The 25,124-nt window shown below is 46.2% G+C and overlaps 1 protein-coding gene and 1 non-coding gene across 2 annotated transcripts in view; both read right to left on the reverse strand.

Annotated features, from left to right (window-relative positions):
- Positions 1–25,124, reverse strand: part of LOC126235003 (uncharacterized) — a 554,297-nt gene that overhangs the window by 135,448 nt on the left and 393,725 nt on the right. Inside the window, exon 4 of the mRNA XM_049943740.1 lies at positions 529–835. Within this exon, the coding sequence (XP_049799697.1) occupies positions 529–835 (307 nt within the window). The remainder of the gene's footprint in view (positions 1–528; positions 836–25,124) is intronic.
- Positions 15,156–15,230, reverse strand: Trnas-aga (transfer RNA serine (anticodon AGA)). The gene has a single exon. It is a non-coding gene; the product is annotated as a tRNA-Ser (tRNA).

The following is a 25,124-nucleotide window of genomic DNA, read 5'->3' on the forward strand; positions in this document are numbered from 1 at the left end:
AGTTTTCTCCACTGGTGCCTTACTGCTACGAGAGTCTAAGAAGACCCTTGCAGGAAAAAAATCTGTAGTGTGCACTCTGAATTAACTTAGTGAACATGTGATGAGATTCTGTATCCACTGCAGTTGCATTTTAACCGCATTTGGAACTGACACTAAATTGTTGGATGCTGTTCAAGTGCAATTATAGTCGAGCGCAAATTCCTCTCAGCAAGTAGCCCGTTAGCTGTGAGCGTTGTGTTTGTTTGTTTGTTTGTTTTTTTTTTTAATCTTCGAGGCAGCTGTGCATCTTTTAGTCCTGCTGTAAATAGCGAGCAAATGTTTTCCTGACATAGCAGCGTCGCGGTGTTATCATTCATTCGGTTCTAAAAAAACTTACACATATACATTGTAACTGGCCAAAGGGCGTGGTGCGATCCTTCGCAAAATCGCGCGAGTGTGCGAGATGCAGGTAGTACCCTGACATGCCCTGTACTGTAGTTCAGTCGCCGCAGCAGAGGTTAGTGGGCTGTGTACGGCGGGGTAGGCTACCTGCAGCGCGATGACCCTGGACTTGGTGGCGTTGCTCATGACGCAGACGGCGAGCGTGTAGAGGCCGGCGGGCGACCTGGCGAGGCGGCGCGCGGCGTCGGGCAGCCGCAGGCACGCGTGCAGGCACTGCAGGCACGCCAGCTCGTCCAGCAGCGCGCGCCGCCCGCCCCCGGCGCCGCCCCCGCCGCCCCCGGCGCCCGCCCCCGCGCCGCCGCCCTGACCCGGCGCCGGCTGCTGCACGGCCCGCAGCAGCTCCAGCAGCAGCGTCACGCCGTCCAGCGGGTCGCCGATGAACTCCTGCACGAAGCTGCGGGCAGGACAACACAACAGCTGAACTACTGGAGCTTCTACCACAAGGATCGAGATCAAATATAAACAAACATGCGACTTATGTATTTCTATCCCGCAACTGGGGTTTATAACGGGCGATCAAACAGTTTCCATTTATGGGAGTAGGTGCAACGTACCGCGACTACGCAGGTAAATAAGGACAGACATGTACGCAAGGGACCTGTGTGACATCCGTGTGAAACTTCCTGGCAGATTAAAACTGTGTGCCGGACCGAGACTCGAACTCGTGACCTTTGCCTTTCGCGGGCAAGTGCTCTACCAACTGAGCTACTGAAGCACGACTCACGGCCCGTCCTCACAGCTTTACTTCTGCCAGTATCTCGTCTCCTACCTTCCAAATTTTACAGAAGCTCTCCTGCGAACCTTACACAACTAGAACTCCTGAAAGAAAGGATATTGCGGAGACATGGCTTAGCCACAGCCTGGGGGTTGTTTCCAGAAGTTTGGAAGGTAGGAGACGAGGTACTGGAAGAAGTAAAGCTGTGAGGACGAGCTGTGAGTCGTGCTTGGGTTGCTCAGATGGTAGAGTACTTGCCCGTGAAAGGCAAACGTCCCGTGTTCGAGTCTCGGACCGGCACACAGTTTTAATCTGCCAGGAAGTTTCATATCAGCGCACACTCCGCTGCAGGGTGAAAATCTCCTTCTGGTGACATTCGTGTGTTTCCAACGCAGCAATTGCGGAAACGTGAATTAGGGATGGAAAAAACCTACCGGTTAAAACTGGTACCGGTATTTTAGTTCCAAATAGCCGGTATTTTTCAGTATTTGTTTGGTCTCGGTTATAATAGATGTTTTTTATTTTTTAATAATAACCGAGTGAAAAACATAAATATCAATTAGCCATAGCAGCAGCTCTACATTTTTGCGTTTTTAGGTAAATATTTTTTTAAAAAAGAATAATTTTTATTTGTAATTTTTATTGGTTTGAAATATATCGTCACTGTAGTAAACGGGAAGAGCGGCCAGTGCTATTTTAATAACAATGTCGACAGAAACGAGCAACAAGCACATGGCATAAGAATGGGTACTGTGTTGCCGTTAGTAGCACATATCGACAAAGCCTGAGACAGTTTCGACGTTATCGCTGCAGCAGTGTATACGGTGAGGTCATTTCTTTTAACTCTTACACTGCCATACAGCCAGAATTTTATTACCTATGCTGTACATCAGATGATGAAAAACTTGCATAAGGACAAACGTTCGGAGAAATAAAATGTAAACCTGTGAGGATCAGACGGAAAACCTGCACTAAATGTGCGATAAAGGACAGACACATGGCAGTGTTATGCAGAAGGAAGACCGCTTCATCTGGTGTACAACTGTCGTGCTATAGTGGACATGCCGTGTGCAAGACATGCCTCTATCTAGCCTATACGGTCGTTTTCCGCTGTAGTCGCCGGTCGTCCGTTGTATTGCAGGATGCCACCAACCCTTGTCTGGAAAAAGTTTTACGAAGTGGCGTAGAAATGAAGTAGAATGTTTCGTTTGCTTTAAAGATTACAAATTTGTCTGCCATTTCTATGAATTTACAAAAGAGGAAGGAATTTATGGTGACGGTAATAAATTAAGAACATAACAACGATTTATTCATAGTATACATTAAAAACAGAAAGTAGCTGATTTGCTGCGTGTGTCCACACAGTACGTCTTTCTCTGTTTGTAGCCTAAAAAAACGGAAAAATTAACGCAAAAGACAGAGTTCTTCTCCCTCAGTTTTCCTCCTTCAGCACTGACTATTCTTAACGCCCAAATAGTGGTCTGACTCCCGATTACAACATGATTTTTCAGCAGAGTTTCAAAAAATTGGAATCATTAGGACGATACCGGTGATTTTCGTATTATTCAACCACTTCTCGAGAAAAGCAACAAACGGCGGAAGAAATGTTGTATTTTATTTGCCTACTTAATTTAATATTTTCAGATTATTTTTATTATTTCAGAAACCGATTAGTCTGATCCGTTGTAACAGTAAGATTAAACTGGTGTGGAAAAACTGATATAACCACAAACCGATTGTTTCACCGATAACCGCCATCCCTAGAGTGAACAACGGCGACGTTGTTACCATACGCGTCCAAACAGGACCAACGTGTTGGTATTCTTTTGTTGGTTGCCGGAGGATAAACACCGGTCGTGAAGAACGTCTACGAAGCAGCACGTCTGTCGAAAACCACCGTTTTGGAAGAGTGCGCCAAGTTCCGCGCCATCTGTTGTGCAGGTCATGCTACCCTGTTCCTTGGTTACTGGGGCCCATTGGTTATTGATTTCAAGGCTCCTGGTGTTTCCACACTGCGGAACGGTACTCTGCAAAATACAACGCGAAATTAAGGCGAAACGTCAGAGAAAACTGCGACAGCAGATCCTGCTGCTTCATGACACCCACGTCCCCATACTGCGAATGTCATAAGGCGGAAGCTACGACAACCCAAGTGCCAGACACTCGAGAACCCGCCCTATAGTCCTGATGTCTCCACATGCAACTATCACGCCTTCGGTTCCTCAAAAAAGACCCTTGAAGGGCCGACGATTCCTGTCGGACGAGGATGTGCAGGAGGCAGTTACGGACTTCTTCACGGAGCGGGACGAGGTGTTTTACCGAACGGGGTCTTGAACCTGGTGCGTCGGTGGGACGGTTGTGTCAACGAAGAGGGCCTTTTCGCCTGACTTGCACACCGGGCTGTAACGCCTTCAACGGAAACTTTTTGATCGCCTCTTGTACATTAAATTCCTGCTCAGATTCAGCCGTGGAAAGCATCGGCTTCAGCCGACCGCGGTGGCCGAGCGGTTCTAGGCGCTTCAGTTTTGAACCACGCGACCGCTACGGTCGCAGGTTCGAATCCTGCCTCGGGCATGGATGTGTGCGATGTCCTTAGGTTAGTTAGGTTTAAGTAGTTCTAAGTTCTAGTGAACTGGTGACCTCAGATGTTAAGTCCCATAGTGCTCAGAGCCATTTGAACCAGCATCGTCTTCGTAACTACTTGTACATAGCCCCTGATAAATTAGGAGACTCATGAAAGTGGATAAAGGTTACAACTCTAATTCAAAAACAGGTTAGAGATTAACAAAAAAAAAAGTTCAAATGTGTGTAAAATGTTATGGGACTTAACTGCTAAGGTCATCAGTCCCTAAGCTTACACACTACTTAACCTAAATTATCCTAAGAACAAACACACACATCCATGCCCGAGGGAGGACTCGAACCTCCGCCGGCCGGGATCAGCCGTACAGACTGTGACTACAGCGCCTGAGACCGCTCGGCTAATCCCGCGCGGCAGAGATTAACAATGAGATACATTACGATAATAGAAAAACGCGAACGTGAGCCGAAAGCACCCTTTGCTGACGTTTTCACAATTCAGAGAAGCGCAGAGTAAGATTAGGATCGCTAATTCGGTCTCTGCTCCTAGTTTCGTCTCCTTAAGTATTTCCTGTTGGTACCTAATGTTTAGCTGCATGTGCATGCATGGTCCCGTTCCATTGCTTTATTGAGAGTCTTTTGTGTGCAGCACGGTTAGTTTCCTTGTGTGAGGGAATTCATTTTTATGGTTGCGTATCTCAATCGGTCAAAACCGAATCTTTATAGGATGGCATTGTTATCCGTTCGTCCGTCCGTCCGTCAGTTTGTCTGTCTGTGAGTGTGTCCGGCTGCTAAGAACTCTTCTATTCGGGAGGGGGCAGATATATCGAGTTAAAATTTATGTCGCATAATAAGGTCTACAGCCGCGCTGGGTACGGTCTACGGCGCCTTGTCACGGTCTGTGCGGTTGCCCCCGTCGGAGGTTCGAATCCTCCCTCAGGCATGGGTGTGTCTGTTGTCCATAGGGTAAGTTAGTTTAAGTTAGATTAAGTAGTGTGTAGGCTTAGCGACCGATGACCTCAGCTGTTTGGTCCCTTTAGACCTTACCACCAAATTAATAAGATCTACAGTCGCTTGGCAGAGTAAAAATATAAGACACTAAGGCAGTGTAATCAAAGGATACTGCCATTTATGTCACACATATTGTTACTCGCAACCTCAGTCATCAAAACCTACAGGTTACTCCCCTTGGACCTAGAATCAAAAAATTCAGCAAGAAGCAAAGATTCACAGTACACATAAAGGAAAAAGATCCGAAAAATGATGTGTGTGCAACAATCAATTACCAACTAGTTCGTTGCAGACACACTATGACACATCACTGTTACAGTACTCTACGGAAACCAGTTCATAGATGTTAGCCATCTGATGGAATCATCTTCACTCCCTCAACATTAGCAAATGCCTGCAGATGATGTATAGAGTCAACGAAATTAGTTCCAGTACAATAAAATAACATACAAACGACGGCTGTAGGTCTTCCATTTTATTACGTACTAGAGCAGCTGAAGTCCCACGAACTATCGATCACAAGAATGAACATACATATCCCTGAAGTGCACTGTGCTGCCCTAAGGAAACTCATCCACTATACAGTCCGAATCACGTACCTTCCGACTCCCACCTGTTTGGGCCAAAGAACGATGCACTCTGTAGGAATCTGTATACGGATGATGGGGAGGCTATTGACGCAACAAGACGTTGGCTCCAAAGTCGACGAGTAGAGTGGAACTATGAGGGCATTCAAGGCCTCCCAGTAAGGTGGCAAAAGACTGTTCACGGAACGAAGATTACGTTGAAAAATAGGGTTTTATATCCAAAAGAGTGGCGAATAACATGGAGTACTGGAATCCTGAATATAACAAGCCCTCTTTTAGGAAAAAAAAGTGTAGCATAATTTACAGAGTGACCCTCCTATGTACGGTCCACGTTTTATCGAGATATATTACTAGGCAGTGACGCATCATGCGAAAGTTACTTTCCTCCCTAAGTTTTGCACACCAGTGTATTACACTACTGGCCATTAAAATTGCTACACCACGAGGATGACGTGCTACAGACGCGAAATTCAACCGACAGGAAGAAGATGCTGTGATATGCAAATGATTAGCTTCTCAGAGCATTCACACAAGGTTGGTGCCGGTGGCGAGACCTACAACGTGCTCACATGAGGAAAGTTTCCAACCGATTTCTCATACACAAACGGCAGTTGACCGGCGTTGCCTGGTGAAACGTTGTTGTGGTGCCTCGTGTAAGGAGGAGAAATGCGTACCATCACGTTTCCGACTTTGATAATGGTCGGATTGTAGCCTATCCCGATTGCGGTTTATCATACGCGACATTGCTGCTCGCGTTGGTCGAGATCCAATGACTGTTGGCAGAATATGGAATCGGTGGGTTCAGGAGGGTAATACAGAACGCCGTGCTGGATCCCAACGGCCTCGTATCACTAGCAGTCGAGATGACAGGCATCTTATCCGCATGGCTGTAACGGATCGTGCAGCCACGTCTCGATCCCTGAGTCAATAGAAGGGGATGTTTGCAAGACAACAACCATCTGCACGAACAGTTCGACGAAATTTGCAGCAGCACGGACTATCAGCTCGGAGACCATGGCTGCGGTTACCCTTGACGCTGCATCACAGACAGGAGCGCCTGGGATGGAGTACTCAACGACGAACCTGAGTGCACGAATGGCAAAACGTCATTGTTTCGGATGAATCCAGGTTCTGTTTACAGCATCATGGTGGTCGCATCCGTGTTTGGCGACAATGCGGTGAACGCACATTGGTAGCGTGTATTCGTCATCGCCATACCGGCGTATCACCCGGCGTGATGGTATGGGGTGCAATTGGTTACACGTCTCGGTCACCTCTTGTTCGAATTGACGGAAATCTGAGCAGTGGACGTTACATTTTAGATGTCTTACGACCCGTGGCTGTACCCTTCATTCGATCTCTGCGAAGCCCTAAATTTCAGCAGGATAATGCACGACCGCATGTTGCAGGTCCTGTACGGGCCTTTCTGGATACAGAAAATGTTCGACTGCTGCCCTGGCCAGCACATTCTACAGATCTCTTACCAACTGAAAACGTCTGGGCGAGCAACTGGCTCGTCACAATACGCCAGTCACTACTGTTGATGAACTGTGGTATCGTGTTGAAGCTGCATGGGCAGCTGTACGTGTCCACGCTATCCAAGCTCTGTTTGACTCAATGCCTATGCGTATCAAGGCCGTTATTACGGCCAGAGGTGGTTGTTCTGGGTACTGATTTCTCAGTATCTATGCACCCAAATTGCGTGAAAATGTAATCACATGTCCGTTCTAGTATAATATATTTGTCCAATGAATACCCATTTATCATCTGTTTTTCTTCTTGGTGTAGCAATTGTAATGGCCAGTAGTGTAAATAGACCTCAATGGAGTAATAAGTTTTTAGCGTCTACGCCGCGAAAGTAACACGCTGTTCACTTTTACGCGCTATTGAACAGCGCCGTGTAGCAGCGTCCGTGTGTGCTCGTGCAGCCCGGAAGTGGCTACTGGCTAGCTCAGCAGGGGCTGGCAGCTGGCTCCTTGAGCGGCGATGCTATCTTGTGGGCCTGTCCGCGCATGCGCCCAGGTGGGTTCTCTGGCCTCTAGAGTGTCTGCATACGTATACAGGCTCTCCACCGGCCCCCCATCTTTACTGCCATCTGCCGGAGCGCGCCTTGTTTGCGCAATGCCACGGGCCGGCGTCGGTAGCATTTACTGCCGTAACAAACCACGATTACGTCACTCGATCATCGGCGCTAAAGAAAAGGAAATCGGCTACGGCTACACGATCCTTTGCATTGTATCAATATCACTCATGTCTTTGCTCGGCGCATTCAGGAAGTTTGTGCTGTTGTTTCTTGTCTGGTGTTTCTTTTTTCTGGTCCACAGGCTTCAACTAACTATAATTGCTTCCTGAAAGCTGAAGAGACAGAAATGTGACGAGTTAGAAAAACACTTCCGGCTATGTGGAAGAATCGCAGTAGAAATTTTCACTCACGTTCGCTCAATTGAAAGTTGGCTATGAATTCTGTCACAGGCTGTAGCAGGGAGAAGTTTCCTTATTAGGGGGTAGTCACACAGTTTTAACTTCCTTCTCGAAAAAATCAAGTTGTGACCATGATCCTCATCTACAGATTCGCCCTTCAATGCGATGTATTTTTCCAACGGTTGGATTTCGTGGCGGAGACCTTAGTTGCAAAACTCTTCATTTTGACTGTTCAGAAACTGTTGCAGGTCGAAAATCACGTTGCCGACGTACTGAAAATGTCTGCACTGCTACCACACAATGCTTTCTTTATCCGGGGAGAGAGGAAGAAGTCATTCTCTCCTCCCCTCCCCTTCCCAAATTATTACGTATTTAATAATTGATGACATAATTTTTGTTGAGTGACAACTCTTTAATTTAAATGGTTCACTCACTGCTCTGATATTTATTTTTTTCCAGTGGGACTTTAGATAGTCATCGCAATTTAATTAGTATTCTGTTAGTCTTATGCCTTCCTGTATTTTGATGACATCTTTTATTTTTACATTTGTTACATTTCAACATTCTTTGTTTAAAGTTTGAGTATCCCTTTGATTAATTATGGACTTAAGTGTTTTAAGTAACATTATTCTTTTCTGAGTTCAGTGATAGACTGTGTATTAATTTTGTGTTTGTTCTCCGACTTTTTCCTTTCATTTTCGTCTAGAATTTCAATTTTATTTTAGATATTTATAATTTAATAATTGATTACATAATTTTTGTTGAGTGACAACTTTTCAATTTAAATTGTTCTCTTACTGTTTTGATATTTATTTTTTTCAATGGGATTTTAGATTACTCATCGAAATTTAAACAGAATTTTGTTGGTCTCAGATTACCGTCCATTGCACATTCCTTCCAAGTATCACTGCCATGTGTCTGCCCTTTATTCCACATTTAGTGGAGGTTTTCCACCTGCTCCTCACAAGTTTACATTTTACTTCTCCGAAAATTTAATCCGCTCATACACAGTGCACATTTTTCCTACAATGACAAGTTTCTCAATATCTTTACATATTTTCCCAATCAATTCTGATTCCGTCTGCATTTCCTATCAATTTGATTTGTAAACTGTCTATGCTGCCGTCTTCCTATCTCATTCTTATGATATGTATGTTTCCTACTTCGCCGCGCGGGATTAGCCGAGCGATCTAAGGCACTGCAGTCATGGACAGTACGGCTGGTCCCGGCGGATGTTCGAGTCCTCCCTCGGGCATGGGTGTGTGTGTGTTTGTCCTTAGGATAATTTAGGTTAAGTAGTGTGTAAGCTTAGGGACTGATGACCTTAGAAGTTAAGTCCCATAAGATTTTACGCACATTTGATCATTTTTTTCCCTACTTCCATCCAAATCGTGACTGTTTCCTGAATCATCCATGTTTGCTTCGTCTCTGCTTTCGATATGCTCACTGTATGCTGTTACGCCACAAACATTTCCTTCTTGATTATATTCCACATCTCTTCTATTCAACTAGTCTTGACGCCGCATTATTAGACGCAGTTTACTCACTCTTTCTGTGTGAACACATCGACCTTGGGAAGGTATTCCTACCGTTTGCGAGAGCCAAGCACAAACTAGGGCCTCGTTAGTCAAGTTGCGGTCTCCTGGAAAGTTGTCCAGCCGCAAGTCCAGCCGCCAAAAACAGCACTCTCTTCGACGCCGAGCGCGCTCACCATGTTTCCAGAAATCCGTTATTAGCGTTAACGACGTCTGCAACGACTTTTTGTATTCAGACCGACAGGCACAGAACAGGGAGCAGCTACCCAACTAGCGCTCTGCGGAGAAACTGCGGAACTGAGGATAGAAAGGCTACACCCAGAAAAATCACCTTAGGGTTAACAGAGATGCAATACAGTTAGAAATAATATCATTTCCTGTTCGATAGATCCTAGAATGCCTCCTGTACCTTGCTCCCAAACGCCTGGCTATTAAAACTGCAACGCTTTGAAGGAGCTTTCCAACAAACGTCAAACTGGCATTAAGTGTACTATTTGATTGGATACGCAAATGATTAGAATTTCCACCATCCACGCGAAGTAAGTGGCAGCTGAGAAGGTATTAATTCACGTAAAATTTTGCAGAATTACGCATATTTACCAATAAATTTTTGGCTATCATAGCATGATTCACTGAATTACAGTTTTTCAGTTGAAGAACAGCAACAACTCACTGTTCAGCCTGGATCGTTCACAGCCGCTGAAGCTTTGACTGGATCTTCCATTGCCCAGAACCTTTCATCGCGACCTTCTAGGGCTCAAGAAACATTGTCTGGGTCACCAGTAGCCAAACGGTGACTAGTGCAGGTATTTAGTCAAACGCCGATAGTTCACTGTACAACTGACCTGTCTTTTGTATCCATGTTCTGTCTCTAAATGCTTTCTTTCTTTTCCACATGCAGAAAGTAATTCAGTGATGATCCACTCCTGGGCTCGACGTATATCTATTTCATGACACACGTACGTTACTACATACAGATTTCATATCCAGCTTCCTATTCTGAGTCATGTACCTAATATGCTGTAAATACACACATAAAAAAAGTTTTGCATCACCCCAGTTCCCGGAATTTCTGAAGACAGACGTTGACTGTGGATGTTGTATCACAGACACAGTCCCTTTGACTGTTCAGAGATGTCACTAAACCCGCCCAATGTAAACAACCATGAATGAACACCGCCTACTTGACGGAGGGGGTCCGACTGCCGTTAGTTGCAGTCATTCCATCAGAAAGGAGATACACGGATCATGTTGTCTGTAGTTCAACCATGGCTAGACGTCAATACCGCGGTTCGATCGCGTCCGCATTGTTACTTTGTGCCAGGAAGGGATCTCAACAAGGGAAGTGTCCAGGCGTCTCTGAGTGAACCAAAGCGATGTTGTTCGGTCATGGAGGAGATACAGAGAGACAGGAACTGTCGATGACATGCCTCGCTCAGGCCGCCCACGGGCTACTACTGCAGTGGATGATCGCTACCTACGGATGATGGCTCGGAGGTACCCTGACAGCAATGCCACCATGTTGAATAATGCTTTTCGAGCAGCCACAGGACGTAGTGTTACAACTCAAACTGAGCGCAATAAGCTGCATGACGCGCAACTTCACTTCCGACGTGCATGTCGAGGTCCATTTTGCAACCACGACACCTTGCATCACGGTACAGTTGGGCCCAACAACATGCCGAATGGACCGCTCAGGATTGGCGTCACGTTTTCTTCACCGATGAGTGTCGCATATGCCTTCAACCAGACAATCGTTGGAGACGTGTTTGGAGGCAATCCGGTCAGACTGAATGCCTTAGACACACTGTTCAGCGAGTGCAGCAAGGTGGAGGTTCCCTGATGTTTTAAGGTGGCATTAAGTGTGGCCGATGTACGCCGCTGGTGGTCATGGAAGGCGCAGTAACGGCTGTATGATAGGTGAATGCGATACTCCGACCGATAGTGCAGCCATATGGGCAGCATACTGGCGAGGCATTCGTCTTCATGGACGGCAATTCGCTTCCCCATCGTGCACATGTTCCTGCAGGATAACGACATCGCTCGACTAAAGTGGCCAGCATGTTCTCCAGACATGAACCCTATCAACATGCCTGTGATAGGCTGAAAAGGGCTGTTTATGGACGACTTGACCCACCAACCACTCTGACGGGTCTATGCCGAATCGCCGTTGAGGAGTGGGACAATCTAGACCAACAGTGAATTGATGGACCCGTGGATAGTATGCCACGACGAATACAGGCATGCATCAGTGCCAGAGGAGGTGCTACTGGGTATTAGAGGTACCGGTGGTGTGTACAGCAATCTGGACCACCACCTCTCAAGGTCTCACTTATGGTGGTACAACATGCAAGATGTGTTTTTAATGAGCAATAAAAAGGGCGGAAATGATGTTTATGTTGATCTCTATTCCAATTTTCTGTGTAGGTTGCGGAACTCTCGGAACCGAGGTGATGCAAAACTTTTTTTGATGTGTGTTTAATTTGTTAATATTTTCACAAAACACACTTTCCCATCAATTAATTCAAAACAATCTCTTTTAAGCGCAATACACGAAAAGGATAGCTCCGATGAGAGACAGACAGGAGTGAGGAGACGTTTGGCGGTACGGGGTAGAAGGCATTATTCGTAATTTTCGCTTTGCAACCTTCCCCATATGAAGAAATTAAATGTTACATACGTCTCTTGCAGGAAAGTTAATGTACTTTTAACTGGTGTGCAGGGTTTCGCTGATGACATGTTACTTTTTCGAGTTGTAAGCGGTGGGAGTGGACATTTTTCATGTTTTCACCCAAGTGCCAGAAAATCGCTGCTTTTCAGCGCGCTGTAGCGCCAGTATAGTTTATCAGAAAATCAAACTCGACTAGAATGTTTTGCATGAAATTTTGTCTACTTCGCTTTTGCATAGAATGGTCAATTTCGGAAAAGGGATACTTTTTGAGATATACGCGAAAAACTGAAAAGAAGTGCTAATATTGAGATTCTTCGTGTTGTTCGATATGACGCCGACCACCTGCAAGGCAGCAAACATGGCATTCGGATTTAATGCCCCAGAAAACAGATGCAACCGCTGAGAAATACACTTCCGCAATTCTGTTACGGAGAAACCACGACTTGACTAGGCTATGTTTCCAGTTGACGTGGTAAATTAAAATGTTAAACACTGTCCCCCCCCCCCCCCCCCATCAGTTAGCAGCCGACACAGACGAATGTGAACACACAAGTAAAATTCATTCTATGACAAAATACGAATCGCAACGAAGGAGTTATCCGAATGTGACGAGAAAGAGCTTCATTGAACAATTCAGAAACCCGTTGGTCCACCTCTGGTCCTTATGAAAGCAGTTATTCGGCTTGGTACTGAATTGTCTTCGCTGGTCATGGAGCTTATTTCGAAGTGGGACTCAGTACTGAAGGCAGTTCCACTCCAGTCAATGAGAGTCCAGGCCGAAGACGTGTCTGGAGACGCCCCTAGACAGCGCTGTGGTACCAACCTGACAGTCGCATTCCATACGGCCCGACAACTAGTAGTGTTCGTCTGGCGTGCCATTTCTTTTATAGCAGGACCTCTTTGGTTATCGTCCGCGGCACACTTACAACAACAGCGGCACGTTGACGATATTCCACGCACCGTTTTATTGCCCTTCATGGTAAGCCATACTGGAGTTACATTTCAGCAATATAATGCCCGCCACCTTCTACTGTTTGTCTTCATGCTTGTCAAACCCTACGTGGGTCAGCAAGATCGCCGGATCTCTCCACAGTTGAGAGCGTTTGGATAAAAAAAAAATGGTTCAAATGGCTCTGAGCACTATGGGACTTCTGAGGTCATCAGTCCCCTAGAACTTAGAACTACTTAAACCTAACTAACGTAAGAACATCACACACATCCATGCCCGAGGCAGGATTCGAACCCGCGATCGTAGCGGTCGCGCTGTTCCAGACTGAAGCACCTAGAACCGCTCGGCCACTCTGGCCGGCGCGTTTGGATCATTATGGGCAAGGCCGTCCAGCTATCTCGGAATTTTGAAGATCTAATGCGCCAGTTGGACACAATTTGGCACGATATCCCTCAGGATGACATTCAACAAATGTAGCAATCAATGTCGAGCAGAAGAAGTGCTTGCATAAGGGCCACAGGTGAACCAACGCTTTATTAACTTGCTCAATTTGTGAAGTTCTTACTATTGAATAAATCATTCAATTTTTCTGAAACTGCAATAGTTTGTTTGTCTGTACATGTACGTCATATCTATAGATTTCTGTTCCATTCAGATAAATTCTTCATTTTTTCTAACTTGTTAATCATGACAGGCAGAAGGTATATATTCAGTGTTTTTCGTGTTAGATCAGAAGCAAGTTTAACATAACGTTCTCACCAATTAATTATTGTTCTGTGATCGTCCTGGAGTAACGGAGTGATACCCTTCAGTGTCGTGGCTCAATCTCAATGCGTTTAGACTAACTTCCAAGGCAAAGCACTAAGTTAACAGGCAGGGCTAGACTGCACGAAAGCACCAGGAGCAGTAAGGCACCAAAACGAAATAGCTCACCCGGCCACAGCACAGACACGTGGCAATGTACCACAACCGACGCATCACCTGCGGTAGCACCGTAAGTCACTCCAGGACACGACTGCCACGGCGAGCTCGAGTGAACCGCGTATGTCGGCATTCAGCCGACTGCCCCGTGTGCGAGCGGGAGCTGGACACGTCCTGTCTGTTAAGAAAGGATACTCTTGCATACACTATCGATCCCAAGCACTGTTACGGGTCAGTTACAGTTTTCTAAACAGTGCGTGCAGATAAGACAAATGTAGATTAGTCAAGCGCGCTGATGCTCCGCTGTCGTGACTGAACGGCAGTACGACGTTAGCAGTCACACCAGTCGCTAGTTTCTGCATGTAGTCTCAAAATGGGTGATGTCATATTATGGTTTTTGTTTGTATACATGTTGCATGTATACCAAATTTTATTTTAACTGACTTAATTGTTTTCATTCCAGGTACGTTTTTGCAATCTGACATTCAGGTCCGTTTACGAAGCCTGTGTTAAATGCCTATGCAGATACGGCAGCACTCTCTGGTACAATGTTATCTTACTTAGTTTACATTGCTCATTTAGTAGTATTTATATTTTCCCATCACAAAACAGATCTGAAAATGGGTCATTACAGACCCAAATCTATAGTAAGTTGACGTCTACAACAGTAAACTGATGTCTCAGATCAAGTGAATTAAACTCATATCTTCACTTCGCCGCTGTACATAGCATATGCTGGTTTCAGCATCCTTTGTTTTACTATGTGTTTTACTGGATATTGTACATAGTTGGAGAGAAATGGCACCATAGGTCCATACACATGCCAGAAAACATTATTAGTTACAGGAGTAAAGAGTTAGCCTTTAAAGCATCCACAGACTTGAAATATACACTGAAGAGCCAAAGAAACTGGTACATCTGCCTAATATCGTGTACGGCTCCCGCGAGCACGCAGAAGTGCCGCAACACGACGTGGCATGGACTAGTCTAATGTTTGAAGTAGTGCCGGAGGGAATTGACACCATTAATCCTGCAGGGCTGTCCAGAAATCCGTAAAAGTACGAGAGGGTGGAGATCTCTTCAGAACAGCGCGTTGCAAGGCATCCAAGGCATACTCAATAATGTTCATGTCTGGAGAGTCTGGTGGCCAGAGCAAATGTGTACACTCAGAAGAGTGTTCCTGGAGCCAGTCTATACCAGTTCCGTACGTGTGGGGTGTCGCATTGTCAACTGCAATGCCCAAGTCCGTCAGAATGCACAATGGACTTGAATGGATGCAGGCGATCAGATAGGATGCTGAAACTTCCTGGCAGATTAAAACTGTGTGCTGGACCGAGACTCGAACTCGGGACCTTTGCCTTTCTCGGGCAAGCGCTCTACCAACTGAGCTACCCAAGCACGACTCACGCCTCGTCCTCACAGCTTTACTTCTGCCAGTACCTCGTCTCCTACCATCCAAACTTAACAGAAGCTGTCCTGCGAACCTTGCAGAACTAGCACTCCTGAAAGAAAGGATACTGCGGAGAGTCTCTGTCTAGCACACAGTTTTAATCTGCCAAGAAGTTTCATATCAGCGCACACTCCGCTGCAGAGTGAAAACCTCATTCTGGAAACATCCCCCAGGCTGTGGCTAAGCCATGTCTCCGAAATATCCTTTCTTTCAGGAGTGCTAGTTCTGCAGGGTTCGCAGGAGAGCTTCTGTAAAGTTTGGAAGGTAGGAGACGAGATACTGGCGGAAGTAAAGCTGTGAGACCGGGCGTGAGTCGTGCTTCGGTAGCTCAGTTGGTAGAGCACTTGCCCGCGAAAGGCGAAGGTCCCGAGTTCGAGTCTCGGTCCAGCACAGTTTTAATCTGCCAGGAAGTTCCATATCAGCGCACACTCCGCTGCAGAGTGAAAATCTCATTCTGGAGATAGGATGCTGACGTACGAGTCACTCACCTGTCAGAGTCATATCTACGCGTATAAGGCGTCTCACATCGCTCCAACTGCACACGCCCGACACCATTACAGACCATCGACCAGCTTGAACAGTCCCCTGCTGACATGCACGGACCCTATATTCATGAAGTTGTCTCCATACCCATACACATCCATCCGCTCGACACAATTTGAAATGAGACTCGTCCGACCAGGCAACATGTTTCCAATCATCAACAGTCCAATGTCGGTATTGACGTGCCCAGGCGAGGCGTAAAGCTTTGGTTCAAATGGCTCTGAGCACTATGGGACTCAACTGCTGAGGTTATTAGTCCCCTAGAACTTAGAACTAGTTAAACCTAACTAACCTAAGGACATCACAAACAGCCATGCCCGAGGCAGGATTCGAACCTGCGACCGTAGCGGTCTTGCGGTTCCAGACTGCAGCGCCTTTAACCGCACGGCCACTTCGGCCGGCCGTAAAGCTTTGTGTCGTGTAATCATCAAGGGTATGCGAGTGGGCCTTCGGCTCCGAAAGCCCATATCAGTGATGTTTCGTTGAATGGTTCGCGTGTTGACACTTGTTGATGGCCCAGCACTGAAATCTACAGCAATTCGCGGACGGCATGCACTTCTGTCACGTGGGACGATTCTCTTCAATCGTCGTTGTTTCCTTTCTTGCAGGATCTTTTTCCGGCCGCAGCGATGTCGGAGATTTGATGTTTTACCGGATACCTGATATTCACGGTACACTCCTGAATTAGTCGTACGGGAAAATTCCCACTTCATCGCTACCTCGGCTCGTGCGCCGACTATAACATCACGTTCAAACTGACTAAAATCTTGATAACCTGCCATTGTAGCAGCACTAACCGATCTAACAACTGCGTCAGACACTTGTCTTATGTAGGCGCTGCCGACAGCAGCGCCATATACTGCCTGTTTACATATGTTTTTATTGGAATACGCATGCCTATACCGGTTTCTTTGGCGCTTCAGTGTATAAGATAAGAGAATACCAAAGGACATTTGTTATGCAAAGAAGTTCTGTTTCAAAGATAAAACTGACGAGTTAAGAAGATAAGAGTGGGCGAAATACGCACACGATGAGACACAAAAAGAGGCGACAGAGAGGTAATAATATATGTCAGGTACCACAGAAGTGTCAAGAATGATACAGGGCATTTACAAGCCGACTAACAGACAGTACCATACAGCGAACACGTAGTTGGGACAAATGATACTCCAACCACGTCCCTTTCATTACGGCACCAATACCACGTACTTGCAAAAAAAAAAAAAAAAAAAAAAAAAAAAAAAAAAAAAAAAAAAAAAAAAAAAAAGACGTGGAGACTTCTTTCTTAATGAACGTTTATGGCGTTCGAGTAGGGAGACTCAGAAGAAAAAATGGGAACCTGTAAGTCGGATACCTGACGGGCATGTGGCTAGGAACACAGGGATAGCAAGAGCTGCATTCCTGTTTCCGAGAACACGTTGAGTGAGTTGCATCACGAGCAATAAGAAGTAACAGCTCATGAAACTTTCAACGTCAGAAACTTTCAATTGATAGTGAGGCAAGTGGCAAAAAATACCGCCAGCATTTTAATCTTTAACGCTACGCTTCCAATTTACTTCAGTGTGTCGTTACGTTTGAAACTTCCATTTTAAGATTACGTTCCTTAGATCAAACTCACTCGTTTTGAGGGAAGAAACAAAACCGCCTCAACAAATTGTTGACGAGTGACTGAGATAAATTTACTAGGTTACGGTATTTATTCCACCCAACATACAAATTTCTCTGAAGCTAATTTTATAGATTGTTCTTGAACCTCTTCGTACACCGACAACACTAGTATTATTTTTTTGTTTTCTTAGCAATTCTAGGATGACTCAGAAAAAATATTATAGGCTCACATACATAAAACTTTCTTTCATAGCACGTTATAGTATCATACTATACTGAGGAACTGTTCGTCATTCTTCTACAAAACTATTAATATGTTGATCTAAATTTGGACTATACATCGGTGCCGACAATAACCTGGGTTACGCCCTCTACGCACAATATCATGACCCGGTGAACTCTACAGCTATTGTGAAACGCCTGCCACCCAAATACTACTAGAATGGTGCGGAGGGCGCAGAGAGATGGACGTATTGGCAACCACATTTTGGCTGTTGCAACGACAGTGCAGTTGCGTTTACGTGAAATATACATTGTCCACTCAGGCTGTCGTGACCACCTGTCACAGACGCGATTAATCACCTTTTGCATCGCATACAGGTGCGAGATGTGCAGGATGAGGGTCAGCTATGTTCTGGAAGGGGTTGGGTTGTTTTCGGGGGAAGAGACCAGACAGCGAGGTCATCGGTCTCATCGGATTAGGGAAGGAAGAGGAAGCAAGTCGGCCGTGCCCTTTCAAAGGAACCATTCCGGCATTTTCCTGGAGCGATTTAGGGAAATCACGGAAAACCCAAATCAGGATGGCCGGACGCGGGATTGAACCGTCGTCTTCCCGAATGCGAATCCAGGTTCTGGAAGGTACGTCAGGGATGTGGAGCCGTTATGTTGACTGCAGTACCGTGGCCAGCTGCGTTAGGATTTCTCGGTCGAGGATCCATGGCGCGAAAAGCCCGATCGAGTGGTTCCACAGATTCTCTATTGTCTTTAAGTTAGGGGAGTCTGGTGGCCAGGGAGGCACAGCAAACTCGTCCTGGTGCTCTTCGAACCAAGCAATTACACTGCGAGCTGTGTAGAACATTGCATTGTCCTGCTGATGGATGGACATCGTCCCCAAGGACAGATGTCTATTTGTACTGACCCAATGTGCGTTCCATAAAGGCGAGATCGCCCAGCGAAGGTAACGAAAACGTTCCCCGAACTATAACGCTCCGTCGCTCATTGCAGGGTGTTTGCTTTCAGAGATTTCAAATCGTACACGCCAACCGCCATCTGTATGATGGAGCATGAAACGTGATTCATCTGGAAAGGTCACCTGTAACCACTCAGCGGACGTTCAGTTAAGGTGCAGGCTTGAAAATTGCAGCCTTCGTCGCCAATGAACAGCAGTCAGCAAGGCTATACGAACCAGGCGCCTGCTGAGAAGGCCCATTCGTGGCAACGTTCGCTGAATGGTCGTTGACTAGACGCTGCTGGTATGTCTTGCTTCACCCGGGCGGTCAGTCACTCAACAGATGCACGTCTATTCGCTCGCACACGTCTCTGCAGCCGTCTTTCACCTCTGTCATCTATAGCCCGTGGTGCACCACAGCTGCTTGGCGGCACGCGAACAGTTTACGAATTTAGACATTCCGGAAATATTTCCACCCTTGGCCCGAAAGCCAATGATCACGCTCTTCCGGACGTCAGATACATCGCTCCGTTTCGTAATTACGACAAAGACTGCACTGTTTCCCTTGTCCCCCGGCACGCTTTATATACCCTTCATTGCTACTGCTGCCACCTGCCGTCTGTGAGTGGTTATTGCGCGTTGACGTGGTCACATTAATTTGACGGAACCGTGTAGTCTGATGTGCTACGAATCAAACATCTCTTTGATCTAACAACTAAATAAGTAACTCCATTAATACTGAACGATTGCTTATACAAAGAATCACTTTAATTAATGTAAAAATTTTGTAACAGAAGTGCACTGTGTGAAGCATCTTTTTCTTTATTGTTATGGGTCTCCAGTCCGAAGACTCGTTTGACGCAGCCCTCCACGCTCGTCTACCCTGTGCAAACCTCTTCATTCTCTTCACAACCTGTGCAAACTGTATTCATCTGAACTTGCTTACTGCAGCAAGCCTTCGTATTCCTCTACAGTTTATTCCCCTCCCTCCCCCGTCCGCTCTCCCCTCCCCTCATCAGCACCCACATTTTCCTCCATTTCCGAAGTAAAGTTTTCTCGATACCTCACGATGCGTCTCAGCAAACAACTGCTTCTTTTAGTCAAATTGCGTCATCATTTTTTTCTCCTCGATCTGAATCAGTATCTCCTCATTACTTACATCATCCGTCCATCCAATCTTCAACATTCTTCTGTTATTCCATATTTCTTGCCTGAACTGTGTACCATCCACGTTTCACTTCCATAGAAGGCTACGCTCCAGATAAGTACCTCCAGGAAAAACTTCGTAACACTGAAATGTCCATTTGATGTTAGCAATTTTTTTTACAAACGATTTGCTTACTATTGCCAGTCGGCACATTATACCCTCTGTATCTCAGCTAACGTCATTTAGTTTGCTGCGCAAATAGCAAAGCTCATCTACTACTTGCAGTTTCTCACTTCACTTCCTGCTCTAATTCTCTCAGCATTACACTAGCTTTTGTTTTACTTTTGTTGATATTCAGCCGGCCGAAGTGGCCGCGCGGTTCTGGCGCTGCAGTCTGGAACCGCGAGACCGCTACGGTCGCAGGTTCGAATCCTGCCTCGGGCATGGATGTGTGTGATGTCCTTAGGTTAGTTAGGTTTAACTAGTTCTAAGTTCTAGGGGACTAATGACCTCAGCAGTTGAGTCCCATAGTGCTCAGAGCCATTTGGACCCATTTTTTTGTTGATATTCATCTTCTAACCTATTTTGAAGACACTATACATTCCGTATCGCTGCAAAATTTCGCAGTGTAGTACGAGAGCATGCTGGAAAGTAATGTTTCTGAATTTTTATGTGAAAACTCTTGAAGCTTTTTACATAAAACAAACGTTATTAACATTCTGCATTTTTATTCTTCATGTTTACACAGTTACACTCTAAAAAAATAAAGATTCATCTCGAGTAATTATCCGAATGGGATGGAAATAGATAGAGGTGATGTACATGTACAGACGAACATATGATTACAATTTCAGAAAAAGAAAATGGCTCTGAGCACTATGGGACTGAACATCTGAGGTCATCAGTCCCCTAGAACTTAGGACTACTTAAACCTAACTAACCTAAGGACATGACACACATCCATGCCCGAGGCAGGATTCGAACCTGCGACCGTAGCGGTCGCGTGGTTCCAGACTAAAGTGCCTAGAACCGCTCGGCCACACCGTTCAGCCAGGTCAGTAACACATTGGTCTTTATGCAAGCAGTTATTAGGATTGGCGTTGATTGATACAGTTGTTTGATGTCCAATTGGCACGTTAAAACGTCAAAATCTCAGTGTGGGTGGAGGGCCCTGCCCATAATGCTCCGAAAGTTCTCAATTGTGGAGTGATATGGCCACCTTGCTGGCCAAGAAGGGTTTGGCAAGCACGAAAACAAGCAATAGAAAATCTCGCCGTGTACGGACCGGAATAATCTTGCTGAAATATGAGCCCAGAATTGCTTGCCACGAAGGGCAACAAAACGGAGCCTAGAACATCGCCGACGTACGGCTGTGCCGCGGAAATGCTATGAAAGTGGAATGGAACCCCAGACCATCACTCCTGGTTGTGGGGTCGTGTGGCAGCCCACCGCTGTCCGGGGCACCTCCAGACATGTCTTCGGCCTAGAACTCACTGACTGGAGTAGGATTATCTTCAGTGATGAGTCCCGCTGCTATCTGAGGCCAGATGGGGGGCGCAGACGTGTCTGGAGACGCTCCATATAGCGATGGGATATCAACTTGACTGTCGCCAGCTGTATGGTCCGACAGCCAGGACTGATGGTCTGGGGTGCCATTTCATTTTACAGCAAGACTCCTTTGGTTGTCATCTGCGGCACTCTTACATCACAGCGGTACGTTGATTATATTCTAAGCCACGGTTTGTTGCCCTGGCGACGACGATATGTCTCCCAACGAGAGACTAGTTTATTGACACCGTCACTGTAGAATGTTTGGCATTCTTGACGGAGCCACAACCTCACCTCTACTTCCACCGCTTCATCACAATCAAAGTGAAGCCCTTGATGGTGTTTTTTAAGTTTTGGAAGATAGAGGAAAATCAGATAGGGCCAAGTCGCGACTGTACGAGGATGATCGATGGCAGTGAACACAAGACATCGAATTGTTGCAATGTCGCAGCGCTCGTTTGTCGTCCGGCATGTTCATGCTGAAGGAGAGGGTGCTCCATGTGTGGACTAACTCTTAGAATTCGAAACTCGGTTACAGGACGCAGTTTCCCACGCATGGACATAATTCAGTTACACACAGCCACGTTACACGCTGCATTTCGGAGCCTTCCAGCGACAGAGGGCTGCTAATATGTAGACATGAAGCATAAACATGTGGAACGTTAATGAAGTTTGTTTTATTTAAAAAGTTTAAGAACTGTCACATAAAAAATTTTGCGGTATTACTTTTCAGTACGCCTTCGTATTTAATGCGTAGTGTATTCTGATTCGTTTTATGTCCATCATCAGCCGGCCGAAGTGGCCGTGCGGTTAAAGGCGCTGCAGTCTGGAACCGCAAGACCGCTACGGTCGCAGGTTCGAATCCTGCCTCGGGCATGGATGTTTGTGATGTCCTTAGGTTAGTTAGGTTTAACTAGTTCTAAGTTCTAGGGGACTAATGACCTCAGCAGTTGAGTCCCATAGTGCTCAGAGCCATTTTTTATGTCCATCATCAACTACATTAGAGATTGGTGATGTGTTTGACGAAGAATGTTCCACTCGCCACCAGGAAAGGGAAAGTCGTGCGCTGTCGCAACAACTTGTAGGCGTAACAATCGAGTGGGAAATAGGAAAGATGCCTCAAATCAACGCATTCGGTCAAGAGCAGATCTTGGGTGACCCACATGTGGAAGATTCCGAAGTCGAGCTGCCACTCGGCTTTTCGCGAACCACAGGTCTATCATTAGTACTTCGGTTCAGAGGAAATCATCCTTTCTAGTTTCCGTGGGCTGCAATGTGCTGATGGTGAGGTCACCGTCGGCTGACACATCTCGTGACAGCTCATATAGGGAATGTTTCATTGCTGGACAGCAATAGTCGGTGAGTCGATACGCCGTACAGAATCACGTCCTCGCTATGTTGTGGAGATACCACTGCCCCAGAGATTTGCCATTGCTTACTGCACATAACAAGGAATGGAGATTAACATGGGCTTATGAACACTGCCGTCGGGTGTACCAAGAGTATAAAACATCAAATGGATAATAGAAAAATACGCATATTACTCGTATTACTGCATGCAGACATAAAACGTACGTTGTAGTCATCTTTTAGTGAGTAAATAAAACTTCTCTCTCTATACTCATATAAACCGAACTATCTTGCTCGTAGTTTTTTGTGTCCGGGCTAGTCTCGTGAAGTACTGTAGAGATTTTGATACGGTCCTGAAATTCCCGGGAGCCGTATCTTGGCAGTACAGAAGTCGGTAACATGCAAATATCACCGATGATGATGATGTTTGATTTGTGGGACGCCCAACTGCCCGGTCATCAGCGTCCATACAAAGTCCCAACTGTTACACAGTCCGATCTAGGCACTGCCACGAATGATGATGATGATTATTATTATTATGAAATAATGAGGACAACACAAAGACCCGGTCTCCGGGTAGAGAAAATCCCCACTCCGCCCGGGTTTCGAACCCGGGACCCCCGATCCAGAGGCACCAATGCTAGCCACTAGACCAAGAGTTTGGACTAAATATCGTCGAGATTCTCGATTCCTGTATTGGATCAACTGTCTACACTCGTGCTCATAAATTAAGGATAACTGCAGAATGTGGTGCCACACAATGTGGCACTACACAAAACTGGCGCTAATGGCATAGGCACATAGGGAACACACACGACACAGATCTGTAAGTCCACCGTATTGGCGATAAGTTGAGAAAACCGTCCCGAAACACATGTGCTACAAAACGCCACTGTTTCCTGCCCATGTACCCCGACATCAGTATGGGATATGATCACCATGCACACGTACACAGGCCGTACAACGGGTTGGTATACTCTGGACCAGGTGGTAGAGCAGCAGCTGGGATACAGACTCCCATTCTTGCACCAGTGCCTCTCGGAGCTCCTGAAGTGTCCTAGGGTTTGAAGACGTGCTGCGATACGTCGACCGAGACCATCCCAGACGTGCTCGATGGGGTTTAGGTCTGGAGAACAGGCAGGCCACTCCATTCGCCTGATATCTTCTGTTTCAAGGTACTCCTCCACGATGGCAGCTCGGTGGGGCTGTGCGATATCATCCATCAGGAGGAAGGTGAGACCCACTGCACCCCTGAAAAGGCGGACGTACTGGTGCAAAATGACGTCCCGATACGCCTGACCTGTTACAGTTCCTCTGTCAAAGATATGCAGGGGTGTACGTGCACCGATCATAATCCCACCCCACACCATAACCCTTTCAAGGACATTAAGGGGTTGGTATCTGGTTCCTGGTTCACACCATATTAAAATCCGGCGAGAATCACAGATCAGACTCTACCTGGACTCGTCCGTGAACATAACCTTGGACCACTGTTCCAATGATCATGTACTGTGTTCTTGACACCAGGCTTTATGGTCTCTCCTGTGACCAGGGGTCAATGGAATGCACATTGCAGGTCTCCGGGTGAATAAACCATGTCTGTTCAGGTCGTCTGTAGACTGTGTGTCTGGAGACAACTGTTCCATTGGCTGCGGTAAGGTCCCGAGCAAGGCTACCTGCAGTACTCCGTGGCCGTCTGCGGGCACTGATGGTGAGATATCGGTCTTCTTGTGGTGTTGTACACCGTGGACGTCCCGTACTGTAGCGCCTGGACATGTTTCCTGTCTGCTGGAATCGTTGCCATAATCTTGAGATCACACTTTGCGGCACACGGAGGGCCCGTGCTACGACCTGCTGTGTTTGACCAGCCTCCGTCGCCCTAGTATTCTACCCCTCATAAAGTCATCAATATGTGTTCTTTGAGTCATTTTCAACACACAGTCAGCATTAGCATGAAAACGACTGCACACTTACTCGCTGCACCGTACTCTGACATGCACCAACACACCTCTGCATATGTGGACTGCTGCCAGCGCCACCGTGCGACGACCGCAGGTCAAATGCACCGCATGGTCATACTCCGAGGTGATTTAAATCCGCAAACCGCCCACCAGAGCGTTGTTTCACAATGTATCAGCATTTATGAGCATGAGTCTATACACATAATTAATTTCGTACAGAACCCTCAGAACACGATTCCTACTCGCACTTGTCCAGTTATTTATTTATTTATTTTTGCACTTACTGCAGTAGCTACAACACTTACATTGCCTCCTATAGTGCATGCCACGAAATGTCGCAGCCGTCACCAGTGGGAACGGGCTTGCTGCATATTATTAGATTCGTGTGTATAATTAAATTGCTCACGGTGGGTAGCGATATAATTGTGACGGGCTGTGAAGTAGAATGAACCGAACAATACCAATTCATAAGACCAAAGAAACACGAATGTGGTTGAATTGGGGTTTTCTAACCAGAC

Source organism: Schistocerca nitens, chromosome 2, assembly GCF_023898315.1.
Source record: "Schistocerca nitens isolate TAMUIC-IGC-003100 chromosome 2, iqSchNite1.1, whole genome shotgun sequence".
Taxonomy (NCBI): Eukaryota; Metazoa; Arthropoda; class Insecta; order Orthoptera; family Acrididae; genus Schistocerca; species Schistocerca nitens.